The sequence below is a fragment of the Sinohyriopsis cumingii genome, chromosome 7, assembly GCF_028554795.1.
Source record: "Sinohyriopsis cumingii isolate HCF-2022 chromosome 7, ASM2855479v2, whole genome shotgun sequence".
Lineage (NCBI taxonomy): Eukaryota > Metazoa > Mollusca > Bivalvia > Unionida > Unionidae > Sinohyriopsis > Sinohyriopsis cumingii.
In genome coordinates, this window is record NC_142967.1 from 8,179,671 (window position 1) to 8,205,699 (window position 26,029).

General features: G+C 33.0%; 1 protein-coding gene across 1 annotated transcript in view; it reads right to left on the reverse strand.

Annotated features, from left to right (window-relative positions):
* Positions 1–26,029, reverse strand: part of LOC149794707 (ATP-dependent RNA helicase DHX58-like) — a 122,404-nt gene that overhangs the window by 35,309 nt on the left and 61,066 nt on the right. The window contains exons 10-12 of the mRNA XM_089964318.1: positions 22,926–23,063; positions 15,154–15,323; positions 2,871–3,006 (exon numbers count right to left, since the gene is read on the reverse strand). Of these exons, the coding sequence (XP_089820444.1) occupies positions 2,871–3,006; positions 15,154–15,323; positions 22,926–23,063 (444 nt within the window). The remainder of the gene's footprint in view (positions 1–2,870; positions 3,007–15,153; positions 15,324–22,925; positions 23,064–26,029) is intronic.

The following is a 26,029-nucleotide window of genomic DNA, read 5'->3' on the forward strand; positions in this document are numbered from 1 at the left end:
GGAAGTGAGTTGCACCGATATGCTCTCTGGTGTTTTCAAGGGGAGATACTACTGTGAAACCCCTTATAATGTACCTACCTCCATCACAGTACCTGAAAACTGCCCTGAATGCATAGCCTAACCAAGGTGTGATGGACATATGGGCAGATTGACAAAGGTATAATAATAATAATAATAATAATGAATTTATTGAAAGAAGGAGCTCATATGGTCAACTGGCCAATCTTCCATGAGGCCTTCTACAACAACATTTGTACATATATATATTTATATATATATATATATCTATATATAATGCAAAAGTTTTACAAGATGGGGGGTCTTAAGACAACAAACGCTGTTAAAAACAAGACAACTGATTTACTGCTACAATAAAATATGCACAAGGCTTTAAGGATGAGTAAATACAAAATTCACACAAACAGCAGTAGCAAACATTTGTAAAACAATATAGGTGAGTACATAATAATGTTGTAAAAAGTAGTAGTACTGAATTAAACAAAACTGTACATTATTGATTATGTAGATGTTGACTAAGAGCTTTTCATAAGCTTGAAATGATTCATCTGACTTTTTATAAGGTGGTATGTAAAGCCAAACTCTTCTTATAAAACTCTGAATTTGTTTTAGATAATTATAACTTGTTGTTTGAGATGGATCTTAGGTCATGTACATTTTTAACAAATTTAAAATTACATTTAAGATAATCAGGTGGAAAAGTACCTGTGGAAATACTTAGATTGAAGATATATATTAAGTGAAGGTGCAATTAAATGAGATGAGAGTTTTAGGAATTAAGCACTTGTATTACATGTGCCAAAACCTATTGCTGTTCTGACCTCAAGTTGGTCTAACTCATTTTTTTAAAAGATATTTTGAAGCACTCTTTGCTAAGTTTTGAAGAAATATGTTCATTTAATTCATTACTGGAGAATCTTTTACAAGCTGTGAGATTCACAAGTTTTTCATTGATATTCACTAAATAATCTTTGAGTGCATTTGTAATTTCAAGAGATTCTTGCTTAATATCACCCTTTTGATTACTAATACATGTAAACAACAGGTTATTGACAGATTTGCCTCTCAAGTCCTTGAAGGTTTTCCAGAGTTTTCTAGGATTCTTTTTAAAACAATACTATCTGAAATTTCTGTGGAATAATAAGTTTTCTTTGCCTTTTGAATCACTGACTTGACTCTGTTTCTCCATAATCTGTAATTGTCAGTATCTTTTAATTTATGAAATCTATCCCTTGTCTTAACAGCACTCAGTATATCACCTACAATCCAGTTTGGTTGATTTTGTTGCATGACTCTCTTGAAATTAAAAGGAGCATGTGTGCTCAGGGTGTCAGTAAACATATCTATCCAGATGTCAAGGGCATCTGATGGGTCATCAAAACATACAATTACTGACCAAGGGATATCTTTCAGTTCAGGGTGTCAGTAAACATATCTATCCAGATGTCAAGAGCATTTGATGGGTCATCAAAACATTCAATTACTGACCAAGGGATATCCTTCAGTTCTTTAAAGAATATTTGTAAATGTAATCTTTTCATTATTTGATACTTGATACTTTTGTGAAGTTCTACTTTTTTTACTTAATTTTTGTGTACAGCATATAGGATAATGATCACTTATGCAATATTGGGAAACTACAAATTCTATGATACTGTCATACTTGGCCTTATGAGCTTTACATAATTATGAAATAATATAAGTTACATGATCAGTCAGTAACATCATCTAACTTATAAGGCTTGTAAAGCTCATCAGGCCAAGGATATACATAATTTCAGTTTCAACATTTCGACAGGCCAAGGAAACACATAAACAAATTAACAAATTTCAAAATGAGCTTTTTGTGATTCATGAAGAGAACTGATAGAACTCCAGCAAACCCTATCTAGAATACTGTAATGTTATTTGGGGAAACACCTTTGACAAGAATATTTATAAAGTATTCATCTTGCAAAAAAGAGCTTGCAGAAAATACTGGAAACATCCCAAACACAATGAATCATATGAAACTGTTAAAAGTAAGTGAACAAATATTTTTGAGAAAGGCTAGACTTATGCACATAGGTTCAAACAATATGGCACCATTATATCTCAATGAACTATTTCATGATAGAACACAAGGCAACACACCCAATTTAAGATCAATTTCAGCTAACCACCTTTCCATTTCAAAACCAAATAAAAAAGTCAAGGAGTTTTAAGTATTCAGGATCACTAATTTGGAACAGATGTACCTAGTTTGAGCACGTTCATTAAAAAGTTATGTTTATTATGTCTATACATAAATATAGTTTATTGTCAATGCTCTGTGCGTCTGTGTGTGTGTCTGTGTGTGTGACTATGTACATGTACTTTGAATGTAAATATACATATAATAGAGGGCCACAAGGAGGATTAGTTCCATGCCACTAATTGTGTCAATCTCTTTAAATAAAGTTGTTGTTTTGTTATTATTATTATTATTGATTTCTTTGTAAACACAATTTCCTTTGCTGAACATCACTCTTTCTGTATGTTATAAACAAACCTGTTCATAAACCTGTCCAAAAAATTCATTTCCATCATATAAACAAGCTCTCAATACAACATTCCAAAAGATTTATCTATTGATCTTCACAAAATCTGCATTCCGCATTGACATGTCTAAATCAGACAAATTCTGCATTCCCCATTGACAAGTCTGAATAAGACAAATTCTGCAGACACCATTGACATGTCTGAATCAGACAAATTCTGCAGACACCATTGACATATCTGAATCAGACAAATTCTGCATTCCCCACTGACATGTCTGAATCAGACAAATTCTGCAGACACAACTGACATATCTAAATCAAATAAAGACCAACCTTTGTAAAGCATCAGCAGGCATTCTTCATTATTGTCCATATTTTTCTCTTGCCAAGCATTTATTTCTTTCTGGAGATAGCCTGCAGCATCTTTCACTCTTGCGTCATTGTAGATGATCAGAGCATTGTTGTACCACTGCAAGTATATAAGTATTTATATGAGAGAGAGAGAGAAAGTCCCTGGGCAAAGATATTTACAAGGCCTACTTTTTTCAATGCATTACACAAGTCATGCAATATTAAATAAGATTGTTACATTATGGATGTTGGTACCATAACATTTTACTAAGCTGATATATCAGCGCGTTATTAAAATAGTCATGCAGGTTACTAATGGCTGATTTGATTCATTTGATAAAATCCCTCAAACCTGCAATGAATAAATACCTTTTGCTGAAAAAAGTGATGGAAATGGAACAAAAGTGTAGCTGCCTGGCATACCTTGCTCTTCTTTTTCAAAATGATTACATTGGACAATAAATTAATTTCTAACATTTTGTATACAACCTCATGTCAAATCCATTTTGGTAGAACCTGTTTGGCCGTTTTACGATTAAAGTCGAAGACAACTGACCAGATTTTCTTTGTCCAACAACTTGAAAGAAAGATATACTGATGAGATCCTATACAAAATTAGACTTGTTCATAATGATAGTAATAAAAAAAATTATATGAAAGGAATTTGTTTAGATTGTTAAAAATCACAAGAAGAAAACCTGAAAGCTGGACATATTTGATCCAATTGAAAGTTTGCCCTCATTTTGACGTAGTATTATTTATAATATAATTGTGGCCTATTTACCTTGAAAGTTTTCCCTCATTTTGATGTAGTATTATTTATAATATAATTGTGGCCTATCTACCTTGAAAGTTTTCCCTCATTTTGATGTAGTATTATTTATAATATAATTGTGGCCTATCTACCTTGAAAGTTTTCCCTCATTTTGATTTAGTATTATTTATAATATAATTGTGGCCTATCTACCTTGAAAGTTTTCCCTCATTTTGATGTAGTATTATTTATAATATAATTGTGGCCTATTTACCTTGAACGTTTTTCCTCATTTTGATGTAGTATAGTTTATAATATAATTGTGGCCTATTTACCTTAAAAAAAGAAAAATGATGTAAAATTATTACGATATGTGCTGCAAACATAATTTCTGAAACTTAAATCATTAAACTCCTGCTGAATAAAAAAATCAATATGAAATTGAAATATTTTCAGTGCAAAATATGGTATCAAATTTTAGTTATAAATTTAATTCTTTATAGGCTGAACAAAGTATATTTAAATAAATGCACTAGTGTAAACAAGTTAAAATAATATCCCTTATTCTTTTAAAATATATCCCATTTGCTTTCAAATGATATCCCTTATACTTTCAAATGATGTCCCTTACACTTTCAAATGATGTCCCTTATACTTTCAAATGATGTCCCTTACACTTTCAAATGATGTCCCTTACACTTTCAAATGATGTCCCTTATACTTTCAAATGATGTCCCTTATACTTTCAAATGATGTCCCTTACACTTTCAAATGATGTCCCTTATACTTTCAAATGATGTCCCTTATTCTTTTAAAATATATCCCATTTGCTTTCAAATGATGTCCCTTACACTTTCAAATGATGTCCCTTATACTTTCAAATGATGTCCCTTATTCTTTTAAAATATATCCCATTTGCTTTCAAATGATATCCCTTACACTTTCAAATGATGTCCCTTACACTTTCAAATGATGTCCCTTACACTTTCAAATGATGTCCCTTATTCTTTTAAAATATATCCCTTACACTTTCAAATGATATCCCTTATACTTTCAAATGATGTCCCTTATTCTTTTAAAATATATCCCTTACACTTTCAAATGATATCCCTTATACTTTTAAGTGATGTCCCTTATACATTCGAAAGATATCACATATACTTTCAAATGATATCCCTTGCACTTTCAACAAGCTTTCGGGAAAGACATAAATGATTGGTTCATAAATAATCTGTATTTAAATCCTAACCTTGATTTAAGATATGATATTTTTGGAAATTTAAATAGCATATAATTGTAATTTTGTTATGATATTTTGGGAAATTTAAATAGCCGATAATTGTTATTGTGTTATGATATTTTGGGAAATTTAAATAGCATATAATTGTAATTTTGTTATGATATTTTGGGAAATTTAAATAGCATATAATTGTAATTTTGTTATGATATTTTGGGAAATTTAAATAGCCGATAATTGTTATTGTGTTATGATATTTTGGGAAATTTAAATAGCATATAACTGTTATTGTGTTATGATATTTTGGGAAATTTAAATAGCAGATAATTGTTATTTTGTTATGATATTTTGGGAAATTTAAATAGCATATAATTGTAATTTTGTTATGATATTTTGGGAAATTTAAATAGCATCTAATTGTTATTTTGTTATGATATTTTGGGAAATTTAAATAGCCGATAATTGTTATTGTGTTATGATATTTTGGGAAATTTAAATAGCATATAATTGTAATTTTGTTATGATATTTTGGGAAATTTAAATAGCATATAATTGTAATTTTGTTATGATATTTTGGGAAATTTAAATAGCCGATAATTGTTATTGTGTTATGATATTTTGGGAAATTTAAATAGCATATAATTGTAATTTTGTTATGATATTTTGGGAAATTTAAATAGCATATAATTGTTATTTTGTTATGATATTTTGGGAAATTTAAATAGCATATAATTGTTATTGTGTTATGATATTTTGGGAAATTTAAATAGCAGATAATTGTTATTTTGTTATGATATTTTGGGAAATTTAAATAGCATATAATTGTAATTTTGTTATGATATTTTGGGAAATTTAAATAGCATCTAATTGTTATTTTGTTTTAAGTTCTAATGAAATATTACATTCATAGAAATACAATGTTATAATCATCATAAAATATTAGAATCATTCCAATCAACATTAAAGAAGAGTTGAATTTGAAAATTGTATAGCAAAATTAAGTAACTTAGTGGATAGATTTCAAAGTTAAGCCTGTAGTGTTTTTTCCCTAGGCCTATTGATTTTAATTCTTAAAAATATTTTGTATAGTTGATTTTGAATTTTTTATTTATCTTAAATATTCAATCCTCTTTCTAACTTCTTATTATTTTCTTATTCACAAGAAATAGCTGTTATATATGTGTACTTCATACTTGGGTGGGGTGAGGCTATGAGTATATTTACAAATGCATATTTCAGCCTTGGGTTGGGTGGGGCTATGAGTATATTTACAAATGCATATTTCAGCCTTGGGTGGGGTGGGGCTACGAGTATATTTACATATGCATATTTCACACTTGGGTGGGGTAGGGCTATGAGTATATTTACATATGCATACTTCATACTTGGGTGGGGTGGAGCTATGAGTATATTTACATATGCATACTTCATACTTGGGTGGGGTGGGGCTATGACTATATTTATATATGCATATTTCATACATGGGTGGGGTGGAGCTATGAGTATATTTACATATGCATATTTCAGACTTGGGTGGGGTGGGCCTATGACTATATTAATATATATGCATACTTCATACTTGGGTAGGGTGGGGCTGTGACTATATTTACATATGCATAATTCAGACTTTTGGAAGGGTGGGGTTATGACTATATTTACACACTTTGTTAACTGTCAAGTTTTTGTCTAACATTCATTATCATTTCCATTTTTAAAAAATGAATTCATTATGAAAAATAGCTTGACTAAAGGAATAAAACCCTTTATATTCCCTGAAATAAATGTGGCTTTGTTATAGGTCTTCAGTGGTTAGTATATTAGTCTAAATTGTTGTATAGACCTTAATAATGACCAAGTCTGATTCATACTGGAATTCAGTCAAGACTAAACCTTTTATAAATCCTAAAGTTTTCCTTCTTTTTTGGTCTTCCTTCTTCTCCCAGTAAACCTAAACCAAACTGTGAGTACCAAAAACAGTTTAAATTTCACTCTTAAGGAAAACCCCATAATACCAAAATTCACTTCAAACTTGGAAATATATTTCAGCTGCTAAATTCTAGTCACACAATGGAACAGATTAATTACAATTAGGAAGTACTGTATTAAGTTGATCTGAGAGAAAAAGAGCTAAGAAAATGCCCCAAGTGCAGGTGAGGTCAAAACAATGCTTGACACACACATGCCAAACACTTTTTTGGGGTTCCATAAATAAGGGTAAGAATTGTGGCCCACCTTAAAAATTTATTTTTTTGGGTAAAAAAACATATTACATAGCTAATTCTCATCAATGATTGTAGATTGTAATTTAAGATAATTATCACTTCTAGGTAAACATGCTACTTGGCCTTTTGACTTGGAAGTTTCTAGAAGTGATCTTGTTTATGAATTTGATGGGAAATGACCTTCATCCTGGTTCTCTTATTGTGTCTAAGTTTTTTATATTAAAGGTTGTTTACAGCAGAATTAATCATTCCATATCTTAACATCAGTGTTCAGTAATAATTTGAGAGGATTTATTATTTTAAATTATTCATTAGATTTACAAAGTGCTCACTTATACTCTTTGACTAAATCACTATTTTAGAATTATTGTGAATTCATTCAAGGACATTCTGGATTATATTATTGTGATACATCAAGTCTGTTGGTATATTAGCACAACTGAAGCTACTGGCAATCATCATATTCAAATTTTGGAATTTATTTGGAACACTGCTGGAATTCATTTGGAACACTATATTTTGGACTTGTTAAAGAACTTTATAACTAATTAGGATTTAATTCACAATACTGTATTTTACAAATTTTCACTCAGCATTCTAGGGAATTAAATTATTTGTTGAAATTTACAAAACTTATTGGTTTTTACATTTTCTGTTACTTAGTTTAAGACAATAGAGTTATAATGGCATGTACTGTTGCACTAATCAAACTGAGTTGCAGGAATTCATTCAGTTTCATAATTCCTAATATGGATATCTGTGGGAGAAGGACAATTATGAGATTGGTGATAATGCTGAGGTGGACAAAGCACTGGAAAGAGTGGAGATCTGATTTTTCCTGATTTATTAAAAAGCCTAAGTAACCTAAAAAGGACAGGAGATTATTCCTGTCTTTCACCAGAATAGAACATGTGTATTTCAAGAATGTTGTCCAGATACACAGTAGTTGCTGCTAACAAAGATGACCAGAACAAGATGACGCATTTGATAATTTTGTGAAAACCCAAGAACTTATCCTAAGAACAAATCAGAGTGCAAAAAACCTGTGTATATATCCCTGGTAAGCAAACAGAAGGAACTTCTATGTATTTTTGGTGAATAGGGGCATGGAAATACACATTGATCATGTCTAGACTGATTGCAATTTAATTTCTTTTGTGGGAACACCTGACTAACCATGCCATTTTTATCATGGACTTTGGTGATGTAAAATAATAACAGTGTCCCAAAGGGTGCTGCAGAGAGCACCAAGGAACAGTCTGCCCTGAGTGATGATGGGTGAAGGTATCTCAGCTCACAAATTCAAGGTTGAAAGAGGATGTCAGAACATGAAACACTGGTGTGCAGACCTATTAATGACCATGGCAATCCTAGTCATTGATACCCTGGCATGATCACTGTCTGGTTTCTCACCAGCTGAAAAAAGCAAGCAATGTTAGGTTCAATATTGAAGATGCCATTACAATGTTCTTAATGTGCTTCAAGGTGAAGGACACTCCTGTCCACCTTGAAGTCATATTCACTGACTTAAAATGTTCCTTTCTTGTGTCAGGATCTCAGTGGTGGCATGAAGGACACTCCTGTCCACCTTGAAGTCATATTCATTGACTTAAAATGTTAATCTCTTGTGTCAGGATCTCAGTGGTGGCATGAAGAACACTCCTGTCCACCTTGTAGTCATATTCACTGACTTAAAATGTTACTCTCTTGTGTCAGGATCTCAGTGGTGGCATGAAGGACACTCCTGTCCACCTTGTAGTCATATTCACTGACTTAAAATGTTCCTTTCTTGTGTCAGGGTCTCAGTGGTGGCATGAAGGACACTCCTGTCCATCTTGTAGTCATATTCATTGACTTAAAATGTTCCTTTCTTGTGTCAGGATCTCAGTGGTGGCATGAAGGACACTCCTGTCCACCTTGTAGTCATATTCACTGACTTAAAATGTTCCTCTCTTGTGTCAGGATCTCAGTGGTGGCATGAAAGACACTCCTGTCCACCTTGAAGTCATATTCACTGACTTAAAATGTTCCTTTCTTGTGTCAGGATCTCAGTGGTGGCATGAAGGACACTCCTATCCACCTTGTAGTCATATTCACTGACTTAAAATGTTCCTTTCTTGTGTCAGGATCTCAGTGGTGGCATGAAGGACACTCCTGTCCACCTTGTAGTCATATTCACTGACTTAAAATGTTCCTTTCTTGTGTCAGGATCTCAGTGGTGGCATGAAGGATACTCCTGTCCACCTTGTAGTCATATTCATTGACTTAAAATGTTCCTTTCTTGTGTCAGGATCTCAGTGGTGGCATGAAGGACACTCCTGTCCACCTTGTAGTCATATTCACTGACTTAAAATGTTACTCTCTTGTGTCAGGATCTCAGTGGTGGCATGAAGGACACTCCTGTCCACCATGAAGTCATATTTACTGACTTAAAATGTTCCTTTCTTGTGTCAGGATCTCAGTGGTGGCATGAAGGACACTCCTGTTCACCTTGTAGTCATATTCACTGACTTAAAATGTTTCTTTCTTGTGTCAGGATCTCAGTGGTGGCATGAAGGACACTTCTGTCCACCTTGAAGTCATATTCACTGATCTAAAATGTTCCTCTCTTGTGTCAGGGTCTCAGTGGTGGCATGAAGGACACTCCTGTCCACCTTGAAGTCATATTCATTGACTTAAAATGTTCCTCTCTTGTGTCAGGGTCTCAGTGGTGGCATGAAGGACACTCCTGTCCACCTTGTAGTCGTATTCACTGACTTAAAATGTTCCTTTCTTGTGTCAGGATCTCAGTGGTGGCATGAAGGACACTCCTGTCCACCTTGTAGTCATATTCACTGACTTAAAATGTTCCTTTCTTGTGTCAGGATCTCAGTGGTGGCATGAAGGACACTCCTGTCCACTTTGTAGTCATATTCATTGACTTAAAATGTTCCTTTCTTGTGTCAGGATCTCAGTGGTGGCATGAAAGACACACCTGTCCACCTTGTAGTCATATTCACTGGTCTAAAATGTTAATCTCTTGTGTCAGGATCTCAGTGGTGGCATGAAAGACACTCCTGTCCACCTTGTAGTCATATTCACTGACTTAAAATGTTCCTTTCTTGTGTCAGGATCTCAGTGGTGGCATGAAGGACACTCCTGTCCACCTTGTAGTCATATTCACTGATCTAAAATGTTAATCTCTTGTGTCAGGATCTCAGTGGTGGCATGAAGGACACTCCTGTCCACCTTGTAGTCATATTCACTGATCTAAAATGTTCCTTTCTTGTGTCAGGATCTCAGTGGTGGCATGAAAGACACTCCTGTCCACCTTGTAGTCATATTCACTGACTTAAAATGTTCCTTTCTTGTGTCAGGATCTCAGTGGTGGCATGAAGGACACTCCTGTCCACCTTGAAGTCATATTCACTGACTTATAATGTTCCTTTCTTGTGTCAGGATCTCAGTGGTGGCATGAAGGACACTCCTGTCCACCTTGTAGTCATATTCACTGACTTAAAATGTTCCTTTCTTGTGTCAGGATCTCAGTGGTGGCATGAAGGACACTCCTGTCCACCTTGTAGTCATATTCACTGACTTAAAATGTTCCTCTCTTGTGTCAGGATCTCAGTGGTGGCATGAAGGACATTCCTGTCCACCTTGTAGTCATATTCATTGACTTAAAATGTTCCTTTCTTGTGTCAGGATCTCAGTGGTGGCATGAGGGACACTCCTGTCCACCTTGTAGTCATATTCACCTACTTAAAATGTTCCTTTCTTGTGTCAGGATCTCAGTGGTGGCATGAAGGACACTCATATCCACCTTGTAGTTGTATTCATTGGCTTAAAATGTTCCTTTCTTGTGTCAGGATCTCAGTGGTGGCATGAAGGACACTCCTGTCCACCTTGTAGTCATATTCACTGACTTAAAATGTTACTCTCTTGTGTCAGGATCTTGTTGTTGTTGTAGGGTTTAATGCCATCTCACGTACCCACATTAGCCGGTCAGGATCTCAGTGGTAAAAGCATCTGAATAAATTTTATACCAGCATGATGAAAAAGTTGCTTGTAGTTACTTTCCAATAAAAATGCCTTAGAATCACCTGGGACAGATATTTTTTCTGCCTGACAGTCTGAAATTATCTTTATTTTAACCAAATGCAGCAGTAGGTGGAAGGAGGGCTATTTTTCCTCATCTTCCAGGTCTACTGATGCCTCGACTTTATAGACCTGGCATGCATTTGGTGGTGGCAGACTTTCAGCTGCTTTGAAACTATATGCAGTCTGTTCCATAGCTGGATCTGAGTTTGTTATGGTCTCAGGTGTATCCCAACACTAACTGTGTGAGTCATCTTGTCATGTGTATCCCAACACTCACTCATCTTGTCAGGTGTATTCCAACACTCACTGTGTGAGTCATCTTGTCAGGTGTATCCCAACACTCACTGTGTGAGTCATATTCGTAAGGACTTATGTCTGTGTCCACATAAAACATCCCTGCCATAACAGATGAGGAATTGTCTTCATCCCTAAAGCAGTATTGTTCCAATGGATAAGCCATAAATAAATGACTTGCCAGTTAAATGGCAGAGCACGTTTTGCCAGTATGGATGGCTGGACAGCATGCTTGATGGTTGGCTCAGTTGCCATCTGGCTGGTGTGCCTGACTGTCAGCTGTGTGGTCAGCTGGATGGCCAGTTTCAGGATAGATCTATGGTCACTAGACAAAGGGAATGTCCAAGCAGCCTAGACTTACCTGGATAAAGGCCAATGCTTGAATATGCAGGGGGTGTTTACACCCACTGGACTGCCATAAACGGGGCAGACACTCCGCCATAAAGTCCAAATTATCTATGGGTTATGATGGACATAGAAGCAGAACATGCCCCAAATTTAGTTGTTGTTGTTGTTGTCGTTGTCGTGGGGCTTAACGCCATTTTTCAGCACACGATAGGCTATACATGGCAGCCAGTATTAATGGTGGAGGAAGAACCCGGGAAAACCCCGGAAAGAACCACCGACCCTCGAGAAGCTACTGGCAAGCTTTCTCACATACCCACATTGGCTGAATCTTAGACTCGAACCGCCGCAGACAGAGGTGAGATGGCAGTGATCCGTAACGAAGAGCACTTTAGACCACTCGGCCACTCGGGGCCCCTCCCAAATTTAGTAACTGCACTGTTGCTTCTTGTACCAGTTGATGCATCTGTTACTCCAGCAGCATATGGGATGAGGTTGGGATGGCAACTTGATAACTTCTTGTTCCTCCAAATCTGCTAATATCATTGATGCAATATGCCAATATAATTATATGCCCTAGCATACTTTGAACTTGCCTTTGCTGCAATTCAATGTCATGTTTAATAGAGATGACAAAAATGATTAAAAGAAAAACCATTAATAGTCCAAAGTGTACAAAAATTCAGAGAAGCATCATCTATTAAAACAAGTAGAAATATATGTACAATAAACAACCAATGATATGAAACAATGATATCATATTTGATGAACAAGGTCAGAAAAAAGTTGTAAAAATTACATAAATACAGACCAAAATGAATAAATAATGTTTACTTGTTAAATAAATAAATTATTAAATATTATTTAATAGCAAAGTAACAATCTTACTACACTAGAAATACAGAGTTTTTGTGTGGATGGTTTGAATTTGTCAAAATGTTCCTAGGATTTTCAGCAGGTTTTGTACTGTCTTGACAGTACTAAGCAAAAGGTTAAAGCTGGTGCAACTTAGTGACAATCAATAGTACTAAGCAAAAGTTAAAACTGGTGCCACCTAGTGACAGTCAATAGTAACAAGTGAAACTTTAAAGCTGGTGCCACCTAGTGATGGTCAATAGTACTTTAAAACTGGTGCCACCTAGTGGCAGTCAATACTACTAAGCAAAAAGTTAAAACTGGTGCCACCTAGTGACGGTAAATAGTAACAAGTGAAAGTTTAAAGCCAGTGCCACCTAGTGATGGTCAATAGGACCAAGTGAAAGCTTAAAACTGGTGCCACCTAGTGATGGTCAAAGGAAGGTAATGAGTAAGAGTTTAAAACTGATGCCAGCTAGTGATGATCAAGGGGAGGTAATGGGTAAGAGTTTAAATCTGGTGCCACCTAGTGAAGGTCAAAGGGAGGTAATGGGTAAGAGTTTAAAACTTCTGCCACCTAGTGAGGGTCAAGGGGAGGAACTGGGTAAGAGTTTAAAACTGGTGCCACCTAGTGAGGGTCATGGGGAGGCAATGGGAAAGAGTTTCTTTCCATTATCTACATGGCACACCACTCCCTCAATAACTCGTACCCCGACAACTTGTTAGCCTGCTTATCTTGCTGGGTCAGGCAAGCGTCCCATTTTTCAAAACTAGAAATTACTCCCCCCAAAAGGCCTCTATTTGCTGAATGTGAAAAAAGTTGTGACTAATTGGTAAATGAAATCTTCATATAGAGCATGTTTTTCCTTTAACACATTAACCCCTGGAGCTTTTTGTCATTTTCGCCTGAAAATCGAGTAGGAAACACATTTTTAAAGTTATTTCTGAATAGACTTGAAAACACCAAATCCCTGGTGATCTTTCAATAACATACTGCCTAGTTGTGTTAGAAACATCGTTTTTCATTGGCTATTTGACTCGTGCATGAGCAGAAGGGTAAAAGTTGGAGTTCTTTTTTTTTTTTTTTTGCTAAATGGAGCCATTATTTTTGTATGGAGACCAGTCTTTATTCCAAATGCCCATCTTATCCTACTTTTTGCAAAGGCTCATCTGTCTGTTTGCAGTTCATACCAGTTTGCCTTACATCTGAGACCAAAAAGTCTAAAATCCGGACACAAAATCGGATTCCGACCACGGGCGAATTTTGGGTAGAAAAAAGTCGGGTCCAAAAATCTGTATTTTGTAGTGCAACTAGATATTCCAGAACATTTGGTATCATTGTAGAGCTACATCTGTTTACTTTTCTATAATACCACCCACTTTAGTGTATCATGCATGACAATGACGCTACAGAGCTCGGCAGTAGGCTACTACCTCCCGCCCCATTAAGTTGTCGCTAGGGGTTAATGTATTAAAACGGTGGTTAGTAACTGGAAATCTGAATTAACATAATGAAATTCTCAACTTTTAATATGAAGCCGTATATCTTGTGACATTTTACTTCCAAACAACATTCTCATTACACTGTAAATAACAACATTAAATGAAATTTTGATTAGTGAAAATGTCATTAATGCCTACTGGGGGCAACAGTTTAATAAATGAATACCAATTAAATAAGTTTTGTTAAGGGAAATGTATGTTTTAGTTCTATCTTTTAATTCAGTTTTAGTGTGATCATCATAAATGTAATAAGCCCTATTGCATTCAAATATGAAAAATGTCAATCTAAAGATCAGTGATAATGTCATCTATGACAGGTGGTGGAAACTTTAATAAAAAAAACACTAATTAAATAACTTTTGTTGTGAGAAATGTATGTTTTAATTCTATCTTTTATTGCTATTTCAGTGTAATCATCACAAATGCAACATGCCCCATTGTATTCCAATGTGAAATAAGTCAATCTACCATAACAAATCTGCTTGCGAGAGTTTCTGTGTTTTGATCATGAATTATTACGGGAGAGGTGAATGTATACAGAAAATATTGTCTTTTTAGAAAGGTTGGATATGGGAGGTAGCAAAGATATTTTTCTAATGTTAATGTGATAATAAATAATAATAATAATAATTATAATAATGAAATCTCCCTTGTGGCTTCAATTATCTACAAATGTACAGACAAATATATAAAATATAGCTGGGAAACAAACATCACACAAAAAGGTATAATGGATTGGTGTACATCATACAAAAAGGTACAACAGATTGGTGGACATAGGAGAGCAACTAAGTATGGATTCAGCACGCAGAGCATTATGTACACCAACATGCACGATTGAAAACTTTTTCATTCACATTCACACACACACTTACTTTATATATATATATATATATATATATATATATATATATATATATATATATATATATATATATATTTCTTGCTACAAACTATGAGTTCTTTTTGTTTTACCTTCAGATGCGTGTAGCAAGGACTGATGAACCTTCTGATTTTAGCATCAGGAACTGTAACAGTAGCATTCCACATATCACTTAGCCACTGTATGTATGCTTCACTTCCCTTCACTGATGGAGCATTCAGCACATTGATGTACCCTACTGGACTGGTGGCATTCTTCACCACTGAAAATAATGCAAAACTGAGATAAACAAGGAGGAAAGTACAATGAAACCTGCCTGTAATGAAGCCTAAATGAATAGCAAATGAAGCAGGTAAATAAACCATTTCCAAATTCCAAATTCTATTAGCAGGCTTCAGACTCATCCTTCAAAACCTTGAAAGTATTCCAATTTCAAGATGGTAAATTATAAAGCGAGCTTGAGGAAGATCAATGTCAGTGGCATAATTTTCTAAAACAGCTGCAGTTATGTTAAGATTTGAACCGAAATGGGCCATCTTCTTCACCAAATATGCTGTACTTAAATTTGAGTCAAGGAAAACAGGTACATCAATGATTCAAAATTTGTTGGTTTAGAAGTATATTACAAAAAGAAGAAACTAAAAACTTTATACTGTCTCATAACCTGTACAGAATTAAGTCCTTAAAAATTATACTGTCTCATAATCTGTGCAGAATTAAGTTCTTAAAAATTATACTGTCTCATAATCTGTACAGAATTAAGTCCTTAAAAATTATACTGTCTCATAATCTGTACAGAATTAAGTCCTTAAAAATTATACTGTCGCATAATTTGTACAGAATTAAGTCCTTAAAAATTATACTGTCTCATAATCTGTACAGAATTAAGTCCTTAAAAATTATACTGTCTCATAATCTGTACAGAATTATGTCCTTAAAAATTATACTGTCTCATAATCTGTACAGAATTAAGTCCTTAAAAATTATACTGTCTCATAATCTGTACAGAATTAAGTTCTTAAAAATTATAGCCTCATAATCTGTACAGAATTAAGTCCTTAAAACTTATACTGTCTCATAATCTGTACAGAATTAAGTTCTTAAAAATTATACTGTCTCATAATCTGTACAGAATTAAGTCCTTAAAAATTATACTGTCTCATAATCTGTACAGAATTAAGTCCTTAAAAATTATAGTCTCATAATCTGTACAGAATTAAGTCCTTAAAAATTATACTGTCTCATAATCTGTACAAAGTCCTTAAAAATTATACTGTCTCATAATTTGTACAGAATTAAGTCCTTAAAAATTATACTGTCTCATAATCTGTACAGAATTAAGTCCTTAAAAATTATAGTCTCATAATCAGTACAGAATTAAGTCCTTAAAATTATACTGTCTCATAATCTGTACAGAATTAAGTCCTTAAAAATTATAGTCTCATAATCAGTACAGAATTAAGTCCTTAAAATTATACTGTCTCATAATCTGTACAGAATTAAGTCCTTAAAAATTATACTGTCTCATAATTTGTACAGAATTAAGTCCTTAAAAATTATACTGTCTCATAATCTGTACAGAATTATGTCCTTAAAAATTATACTGTCTCATAATTTGTACAGAATTAAGTCCTTAAAAATTATACTGTCTCATAATCTGTACAGAATTAAGTTCTTAAAAATTATAGCCTCATAATCTGTACAGAATTAAGTCCTTAAAACTTATACTGTCTCATAATCTGTACAGAATTAAGTTCTTAAAAATTATACTGTCTCATAATCTGTACAGAATTAAGTTCTTAAAAGTTATACTGTCTCATAATCTGTACAGAATTAAGTCCTTAAAAATTATACTGTCTCATAATCTGTACAGAATTAAGTCCTTAAAAATTATAGTCTCATAATCTGTACAGAATTAAGTCCTTAAAAATTATACTGTCTCATAATCTGTACAAAGTCCTTAAAAATTATACTCTCATAATTTGTACAGAATTAAGTCCTTAAAAATTATACTGTCTCATAATCTGTACAGAATTAAGTCCTTAAAAATTATAGTCTCATAATCAGTACAGAATTAAGTCCTTAAAATTATACTGTCTCATAATCTGTACAGAATTAAGTCCTTAAAAATTATACTGTCTCATAATTTGTACAGAATTAAGTCCTTAAAAATTATACTGTCTCATAATCTGTACAGAATTATGTCCTTAAAAATTATACTGTCTCATAATTTGTACAGAATTAAGTCCTTAAAAATTATACTGTCTCATAATCTGTACAGAATTAAGTTCTTAAAAATTATAGCCTCATAATCTGTACAGAATTAAGTCCTTAAAAATTATACTGTCTCATAATCTGTACAGAATTAAGTCCTTAAAAATTATAGTCTCATAATCAGTACAGAATTAAGTCCTTAAAATTATACTGTCTCATAATCTGTACAGAATTAAGTCCTTAAAAATTATACTGTCTCATAATCTGTACAGAATTAAGTCCTTAAAAATTATACTCTCATAATCTGCAGAGAATTAAGTCCTTAAAAATTATACTGTCGCATAATTTGTACAGAATTAAGTCCTTAAAAATTATACTGTCGCATAATTTGTACAGAATTAAGTCCTTAAAAATTATACTGTCTCATAATCTGTACAGAATTAAGTCCTTAAAAATTATACTGTCTCATAATTTGTACAGAATTAAGTCCTTAAAAATTATACTGTCTCATAATCTGTACAGAATTAAGTTCTTAAAAATTATACTGTCTCATAATCTGTACAGAATTAAGTCCTTAAAAATTATACTGTCTCATAATTTGTACAGAATTAAGTCCTTAAAAATTATACTGTCTCATAATCTGTACAGAATTAAGTCCTAAAAAATTATAGTCTCATAATCTGTATAGAATTAAGTCCTTAAAAATTATACTGTCTCATAATCTGTACAGAATTAAGTCCTTAAAAATTATACTGTCTCATAATTTGTATAGAATTAAGTCCTTAAAAATTATACTGTCTCATAATCTGTACAGAATTAAGTCCTTAAAAATTATAGTCTCATAATCAGTACAGAATTAAGTCCTTAAAATTATACTGTCTTATAATCTGTACAGAATTAAGTCCTTAAAAATTATACTGTCTCATAATTTGTACAGAATTAAGTCCTTAAAAATTATACTGTCTCATAATCTGTACAGAATTAAGTTCTTAAAAATTATACTCTCATAATCTGCACAGAATTAAGTCCTTAAAAATTATACTGTCGCATAATTTGTACAGAATTAAGTCCTTAAAAATTATACTGTCTCATAATCTGTACAGAATTAAGTCTTTAAAAATTATACTGTCTCATAATTTGTACAGAATTAAGTCCTTAAAAATTATACTGTCTCATAATCTGTACAGAATTAAGTCCTTAAAAATTATAGTCTCATAATCAGTACAGAATTAAGTCCTTAAAAATTATACTGTCTCATAATCTGTACAGAATTAAGTCCTTAAAATTATACTGTCTCATAATTTGTACAGAATTAAGTCCTTAAAAATTATACTGTCTCATAATCTGTACAGAATTAAGTCCTTAAAAATTATACTCTCATAATCTGCACAGAATTAAGTCCTTAAAAATTATACTGTCACATAATTTGTACAGAATTAAGTCCTTAAAAATTATACTGTCTCATAATCTGTACAGAATTAAGTCCTTAAAACTTATACTGTCTCATAATCTGTACAGAATTAAGTCCTTAAAAATGATCTGCGGAAGTCCTTAAAAGGACTCTTATTTTCTATAACCCTGGTTATAGAAGCCTGATAGTATTTTTAATAACTTAAACAACACGAGCATTTTTAGTAATTTAACACAAACATATTTTATTTTACTTTGGAAAATCGGAAAAATCTGGTATTAAGCAGTTCTTTATATGCTAACAGGAAAGCCCTATAATGTAAAAATAGGCCCCAGTGGTGTTTAACATTTGATCCCAATTCAAATAGAAATAAAATTAAGACTTTATTAAAAATTTTCTTGTAATATAAAAAGTAAAATAAAAATTCTTTATTAACTACATGTGTTAGGTACATTGTGTTTATACAAAAGTAGCGAGATAACACAGTGGATTGTTAGTGATTTTATACTTTAAGTTGTAAAGTATTTGTCAGATTGAACAGGTTCCACATTTCATCCAGTGAATTATAATATAATTCAAAGCATTTATATTTGTACTTTGTCTAATTTCCTTTGGGATTCCATTCCAAATTAGTGATCCTGATTATTGAAAACTTTTCTTAATGAGATCTTTATGTGGTTTTGGATAGAAAGTTGGTTAGCTGAAATTGATCTCAAATTGGGAGGGTTGCCTTGTTTTCTATACTGAAATAGTTCATTTAGATATAATGGCACCATATTGCTTGAAAATTGGTGCAGAAGTCTAGCCTTTATCAAACATATTTGTACACATATTTTTAACAGTTTAATATGATTCGTTGCATTTGGGACGTTTTAAGCATTATAAACTCTTTTTTTGCATGTCTGAGAATGATGAAGGTATTAGGAATGGATGGGCGTTGATTGCAAGCTAAAATTAGGTCACTATCAAATTTGGGTGCAAGGACCATTAATGAACTGGACTGGAAACTTGCCAAGGCCACAAAATTCATGTTTTAATGCAGAAATAAACCCCCCAAAAATAAGCGAAATTGTAATATGTAAACTCACAATCGTAAAAGAATCTTTATTTTAAAGACGTTACACTCTGAGGGTTGTCAGATCTGACCAATCTGTAAAGACGTTACACTCTGAGGGTTGTCAGATCTGACCAATCTGTAGAGACGTTACACTCTGAGGGTTGTCAGATCTGACCAATCTGTAAAGATGTTACACTCTGAGGGTTGTCAGATCTGACCAATCTGTAAAGACGTTACACTCTGAGGGTTGTCAGATCTGACCAATCTGTAAAGACGTTACACTCTGAGGGTTGTCAGATCTGACCAATCTGTAAAGACGTTACACTCTGAGGGTTGTCAGATCTGACCAATCTGTAAAGATGTTACTTCTCCAATCACTGTATCACATTCTTGACACAAGAAATATGTTTAAAGAATTTTAAAAAAATACAAATTTATATGAAAAAAATAATTAATTAGACAAAAGGCATAACTGAACCATTATATATTGGAGGTAAATTTGTAAATACAATCCTAAATTATTTTAAAATTTCAGAACCTATTTTATCAATGTATGTAGTAATATAGTAAAAACTGTTATGAGTGACTTCTGCCATGAGCGACCACCTGTCATTTCCAACCATAATCGTAATGCACGGATTGATTTTATTATATAAACGCTCTGTTATGAATTGCTTGGATAAGATGACATCGAGACAAAAATACTGGAATCCCTTGGAAAAATAAAAATCTTCAGATCTGTTTGCCTCTCAGTGTCTAGCTCTGTCAGCTTGTAGAAGATAAAGAAGGTGGGAAGGTCGAAGTATGGTAATAATTACAGTAATCAAAGTAGTTTCAAGGACTGATGGTTATCCATTCTTCACCTGCTTTGACATGAGTAAAAGATTTCTAAGTTTACATTACAACCTGAATCTTGTTCTGTCAGCTCCAAAATGCACTTAGTGTCTGGAAACTGTATGTACAATTGGCTTACTTGGTTCTGACTATACAAACAACTGGCTTACTTGGTTTTGACTATACATACAACTGGCTTTCTTGGTTTTGACTATACATTCAACTGGCTTACTTGGTTTTGACTATACATTCAAGTAGTTTAATTGGTTTTGACTATACATACAACTCAGATGATAACCAGATGTCTCTTTCTACAATGATTTTAAACCGCCATATGTTAATCTGCAGTAATTAAAGTCAGAATCAGATACTAAACTATGTATATGTTGTTGTTCTTGTTTGGGGTTTAAAGCCATTTCTCAGTGCAAGATAGGCTATAAATGGTGGCCAGTATAACTGGCAAACAAAGAACCTGGGAAAAACCACAGTAAGAACCAACGACCCATGGGAAGCTACTGGCAGCTTTTTCACACACCCACTCTGGCTGAGCCTGAGACTTAAACTTAGCCGGACAAACACGAAATGCCAGTGATCAATAAAGGCAAGCACTTTTGACCATCCAGTGCTCCAAATGAGCCTTTCCAGATGCAATTACACCATATTTTAACTGCGAGAAGATTCATAAGCCTTTCTAAGGCAGCTGTTATTTGATCTCACATTTTAAAGAGCTTAGTTTTGCTCTGGCACTGGAACTACATTTACTAAGCATTTAATTAACACTTATTTTATAGGAATAAAAAGGCTGAGTTATGCTGCATTTCCTTAATTTTTTTCTAAGATTAAATGAGAACTTGAAAAAGCCCACTTGCATATACATGTATTAAATGAACACTTGAAATGGCCCACTTGCATATACATGTATTAAATGAACACTTGAAATGGCCCACTTGCATATACATGTATTAAATGAGCACTTGAAAAGGCCCACTTGCATATACATGTATTAAATGAGCACTTGAAATGGCCCACTACATATACATGTATTAAATGAGCACTTGAGAAGGCCCACTTGCATATACATGTATTAAATGAGCACTTGAAATGGCCCACTACATATACATGTATTAAATGAGCACTTGAGAAGGCCCACTTGCATATACATGTATTAAATGAGCACTTGAAATGGCCCACTACATATACATGTATTAAATGAGCACTTCAAATGGCCCACTTGCATATACATGTATTAAATAAGCACTTGAAAAGGCCCACTTGCATATACATGTATTAAATGAGCACTTCAAATGGCCCACTACATATACATGTATTAAATAAGCACTTGAAAAGGCCCACTTGCATATACATGTATTAAATAAGCACTTGAAATGGCCCACTTGCATATACATGCATTATATTTTATTAGCATCTCTACAGGTTATACCATTTGTCATTGAGTATAGAACAGACCATGAATACTCAATCACAAACAATTTTCAAAATTCATGTCAAAAACAATTTTAAATAAATGAATACTTCAAATCTACTTTTTCTTCTTTGGAATTAGTTTTGAGCATTTTTTATGGCATCTCCTCACTGCTTAAAATAAAACATGCACAGTTTTTAAATATTTTAAGATCAGTTTATTCTGATGGAGGAGGAGGATGGGTGAAAAAGTAAAAGAAGAAGAAGAAGAAAATTAAATCCATCTTGTTTCTGAATTACATGTTTTGAATCCCATACACTGGACCAAATGTATTTCCTAAATGGTAAATAAAAGTAGTTCCAAAAGTGATATCACCCCTGTAGTGATCAAAGTGGTATCACAACTGTGGTGATAACAATTTTCTCCCACTGATACAATTCAATACCTCATTATGAAAAATAACACTGTAATTGTTTTTCCTTTAATTTCTCATACTTCCTGAGCACTGAAAAAAATGTTAAATTTATAAAAAATTATGATCTGATAAATATTGGCAGTTCAAATTTCTGTTTGAAGTTTTAAGATTTCAATTTACAGGTTTCACAGCATTGTGAATATGTGCCAGAACTTCAATAACAAAACTTACTTTCTGAAAATGGAAAAGTAATTTTGCAGATTGCCTTGCATGCAGTTATTTAGATAATAAATGCTCTTTTAGTGTTATGGCCCAGAGTCAAAGACCTATACAGCTATAACCAAATCACAACCTTTACTGCATTTAAATATTCATACTTCAGACAAGAGAAATCTTTCCTAAATAAGGCAGTTTCCTAGCTATGGAAATCCATCTGGTTTAGAATGACTCAAACATATGTTCTATTTTAAAAAAAACTAAATGGAAAATTATTGAATAAATTAAGTATACCATCTGCATCCCTCATCATGCCTTCAATAGTATTCATGACCTTGGTAATGCAAACATGGAAAGCATCATTCTCCCTGGGTCTGACACTTATAATTATATCATCTGCCTCTGCTTGTGGCTCACCTGCTTGTACGACATCTGGAAAATAAAGCATATAAACATATAAAAGCAGTAGAAGAATGGTGATATGGCAATTAAAAAAAACTTCATTTTCACCTGTTGTTGTCATTCTTCCCTGTGACAAATGTTACAAATCAAAGCATTGATAATAATGGTGGCTTGGAACAAAAAAATGCAGTACTAATTTACCTATGGTCAGGTGGAAGAACATATGTTCAGATATAATGCCTTTTATGGTAACTTATCTTTTATGTTACTACCATAAAAATTCTGGTCAAATTAATCTTCATAATATTTTATAAATTTCCATTTCTTTATAGGTTACAATAGAATTTATATTAACAATGAAATAATATTTGATGAATTACTGAGGTGATTCCCTTTTAGAAGTATCATGTTTTTACTACTGTTTCAATGTCTGAGTGGAATAATATCCAATGGAGATAACTATGAGGTCTAATTATTTACCTAAATTTTAGTTGCCTCCTCTTGATATTTAAAGTAACCCTTCAAGACCAGTGGATCCATGCTTGTTTACTAGATTTATCAGGATCATAAGTTTGTAACTAATATAAGCAATACAAACTATTTGGTGACAAGAATGTATACCATGTGACGATCATAAAGGGACCGAAATCCCACCAAGCTAAAATCAAGGGATATTGAGCCACAATTTCACCTGCAACTTCATCTATTCCATACCAACTTCTGTAAATTATACAACCTTAATGAACATAAAATTATAGTGAATTTAGCAAATTAAACATTTTCTGCATACATTTCATTTAAGGTAAAATATTTGACAACTTAAAGGATCATAGTGTACAATCTTTAAAATATATGGTTCAAAAACTGGAGATAGATTATTAGTAGCTACTATAAAAGTGCCAAGCTAAACAAAACCACTGACAAGATGGATATGTGGTTGTTACGACATATGTGATTGATATTTTTCTACAATTTCGTCTGAAAGTTTCTCTCTGTCCAAAATGAATCACGTAATTCAAGTTTTCTTATAATCTACCTTGTTGGAATAAAGTAATATAAATACTTTTTTGCTTCATGTTTACACAGTGTAGCATATGAGGACACATCACTGTTTGTTTAATGTAAAACCATTAACAAAAAAAATTATATTTCTGCACACCAGTAAATCTGCACAAAGTTTGTATCTGTGATATGATGAAATTATAAATTTACCAAAATTGACGGATGTTAAAATATAAAGTGTAATATACATTTTATTTCATATTTTGAAGGATCATAACTAGACTTTAAGTATTCAAACCAGAATATAATTCAACAATTTCACTGATCACCTCTACAAAGCTTTCAGAAAATTCTATCCACCAATGTAAACATTAGTTATCACGCAGAAAATAAATTCAGATGAAAGTCATCCAGACCAAGAAATTTGATCCCTTTGTCTAACTGAAGCTTTTTAGGGGGAAATTTTTCTTTTACATTTAACACCTTAACTTTGAATCCACACTGTACAGTCAGTATTGTACTTATGTGCCATTTTACCACACTGTACAGTCAGTATTGTACTGATTGCCATTCTACCACACTGTACAGTCAGTAATGTACTGATGTGCCATTTTATCACACTGTACAGTCAGTATTGTACGTATGTGCCATTTTATCACACTGTACAGTCAGTATTGTACTTATGTGCCATTTTATCACACTGTACAGTCAGTATTGTACTGATGTGTCATTCTACCACACTGTACAGTCAGTATTTTACTTATGTGCCATTTTATCACACTGTACAGTCAGTATTGTACTTATGTGCCATTTTATCACACTGTACAGTCAGTATTGTACTGATGTGCCATTCTACCACAATATACAGTCAGTATTGTACTTATGTGCCATTTTACCACAATGTATGGTCAGTATTTTACTTATGTGCCATTTTACCACACTGAACAGTCAATATTGTACTTATGTGTCATTTTACCACACTGTACAGTCAGCATTGTACTTATGTGCCATTTTACCACACTGTACAGTTAGTATTGTACTTATGTGCCATTTTACCACACTGTACAGTCAGTATTGTACCAATGTGCCATTTTACCTTACACATGCAAGTTTTATGATTTCAATAGTACAGTATGTACTTAGCTTGAAAAAGACTTTGCGGTTACATGCAAAAACCTTAACCTAATCTAGGACCAGTAAAATATGAAAAGTTGGTGAAGTGATCTTTTTAGAATGGATGTGTTACTATTGTATACAATCATCTATTTTAGTGATTTTGTCATTAACAGTTACTACACAAAGTCATTGATGCATGAAATATGGGTCACTGTGATCTACTTTTGTGATGAGGGTATAATACTCATCAAGGTGCAAAAACCTATCTGGTAATGAGCTATATGCAAAAAACTTAATCATCTAGTTTGATAATTCAGACTGTGCTTGAGAAATAAATTTAAATCACAAAGTTTTAACCCAAGTCATTGAAAAATGGGTCAGAGTGGGTCCGAGTGACCTACTTTATAATGAGGAAGTAGTACTTACCAGAATGCATTTTCTTAGAAAGATTCCATTTATAACAAAATCTATATAGAAGATAAAGAAGGTGGGAAGGTCGAAGTATGGTAATAATTACAGTAATCAAAGTAGTTTCAAGGACTGATGGTTATCCATTCTTCACCTGCTTTGACATGAGTAAAAGATTTCTAAGTTTACCTTACAACCTGAATCTTGAATCCACTTTGCTGTATAAGACAGAAGGAGTGGGAGTTTGCATAAAACTTCAGGCTTTAGTGATGTAGTTCCAATTTAAATTGATGCATATTAAATGAGAAAGATTTAAAATAATGATTACATATTTCATATTGATTTTGGAGTGCAAACAACTATGCATTAGCAAATGTATATGGCTACTGAAGAGTGTAAATACATTACATGTACCCACAAACCAATCTCATTATATCCATACCTGTAACTCCATCAAAATGTACACAAAG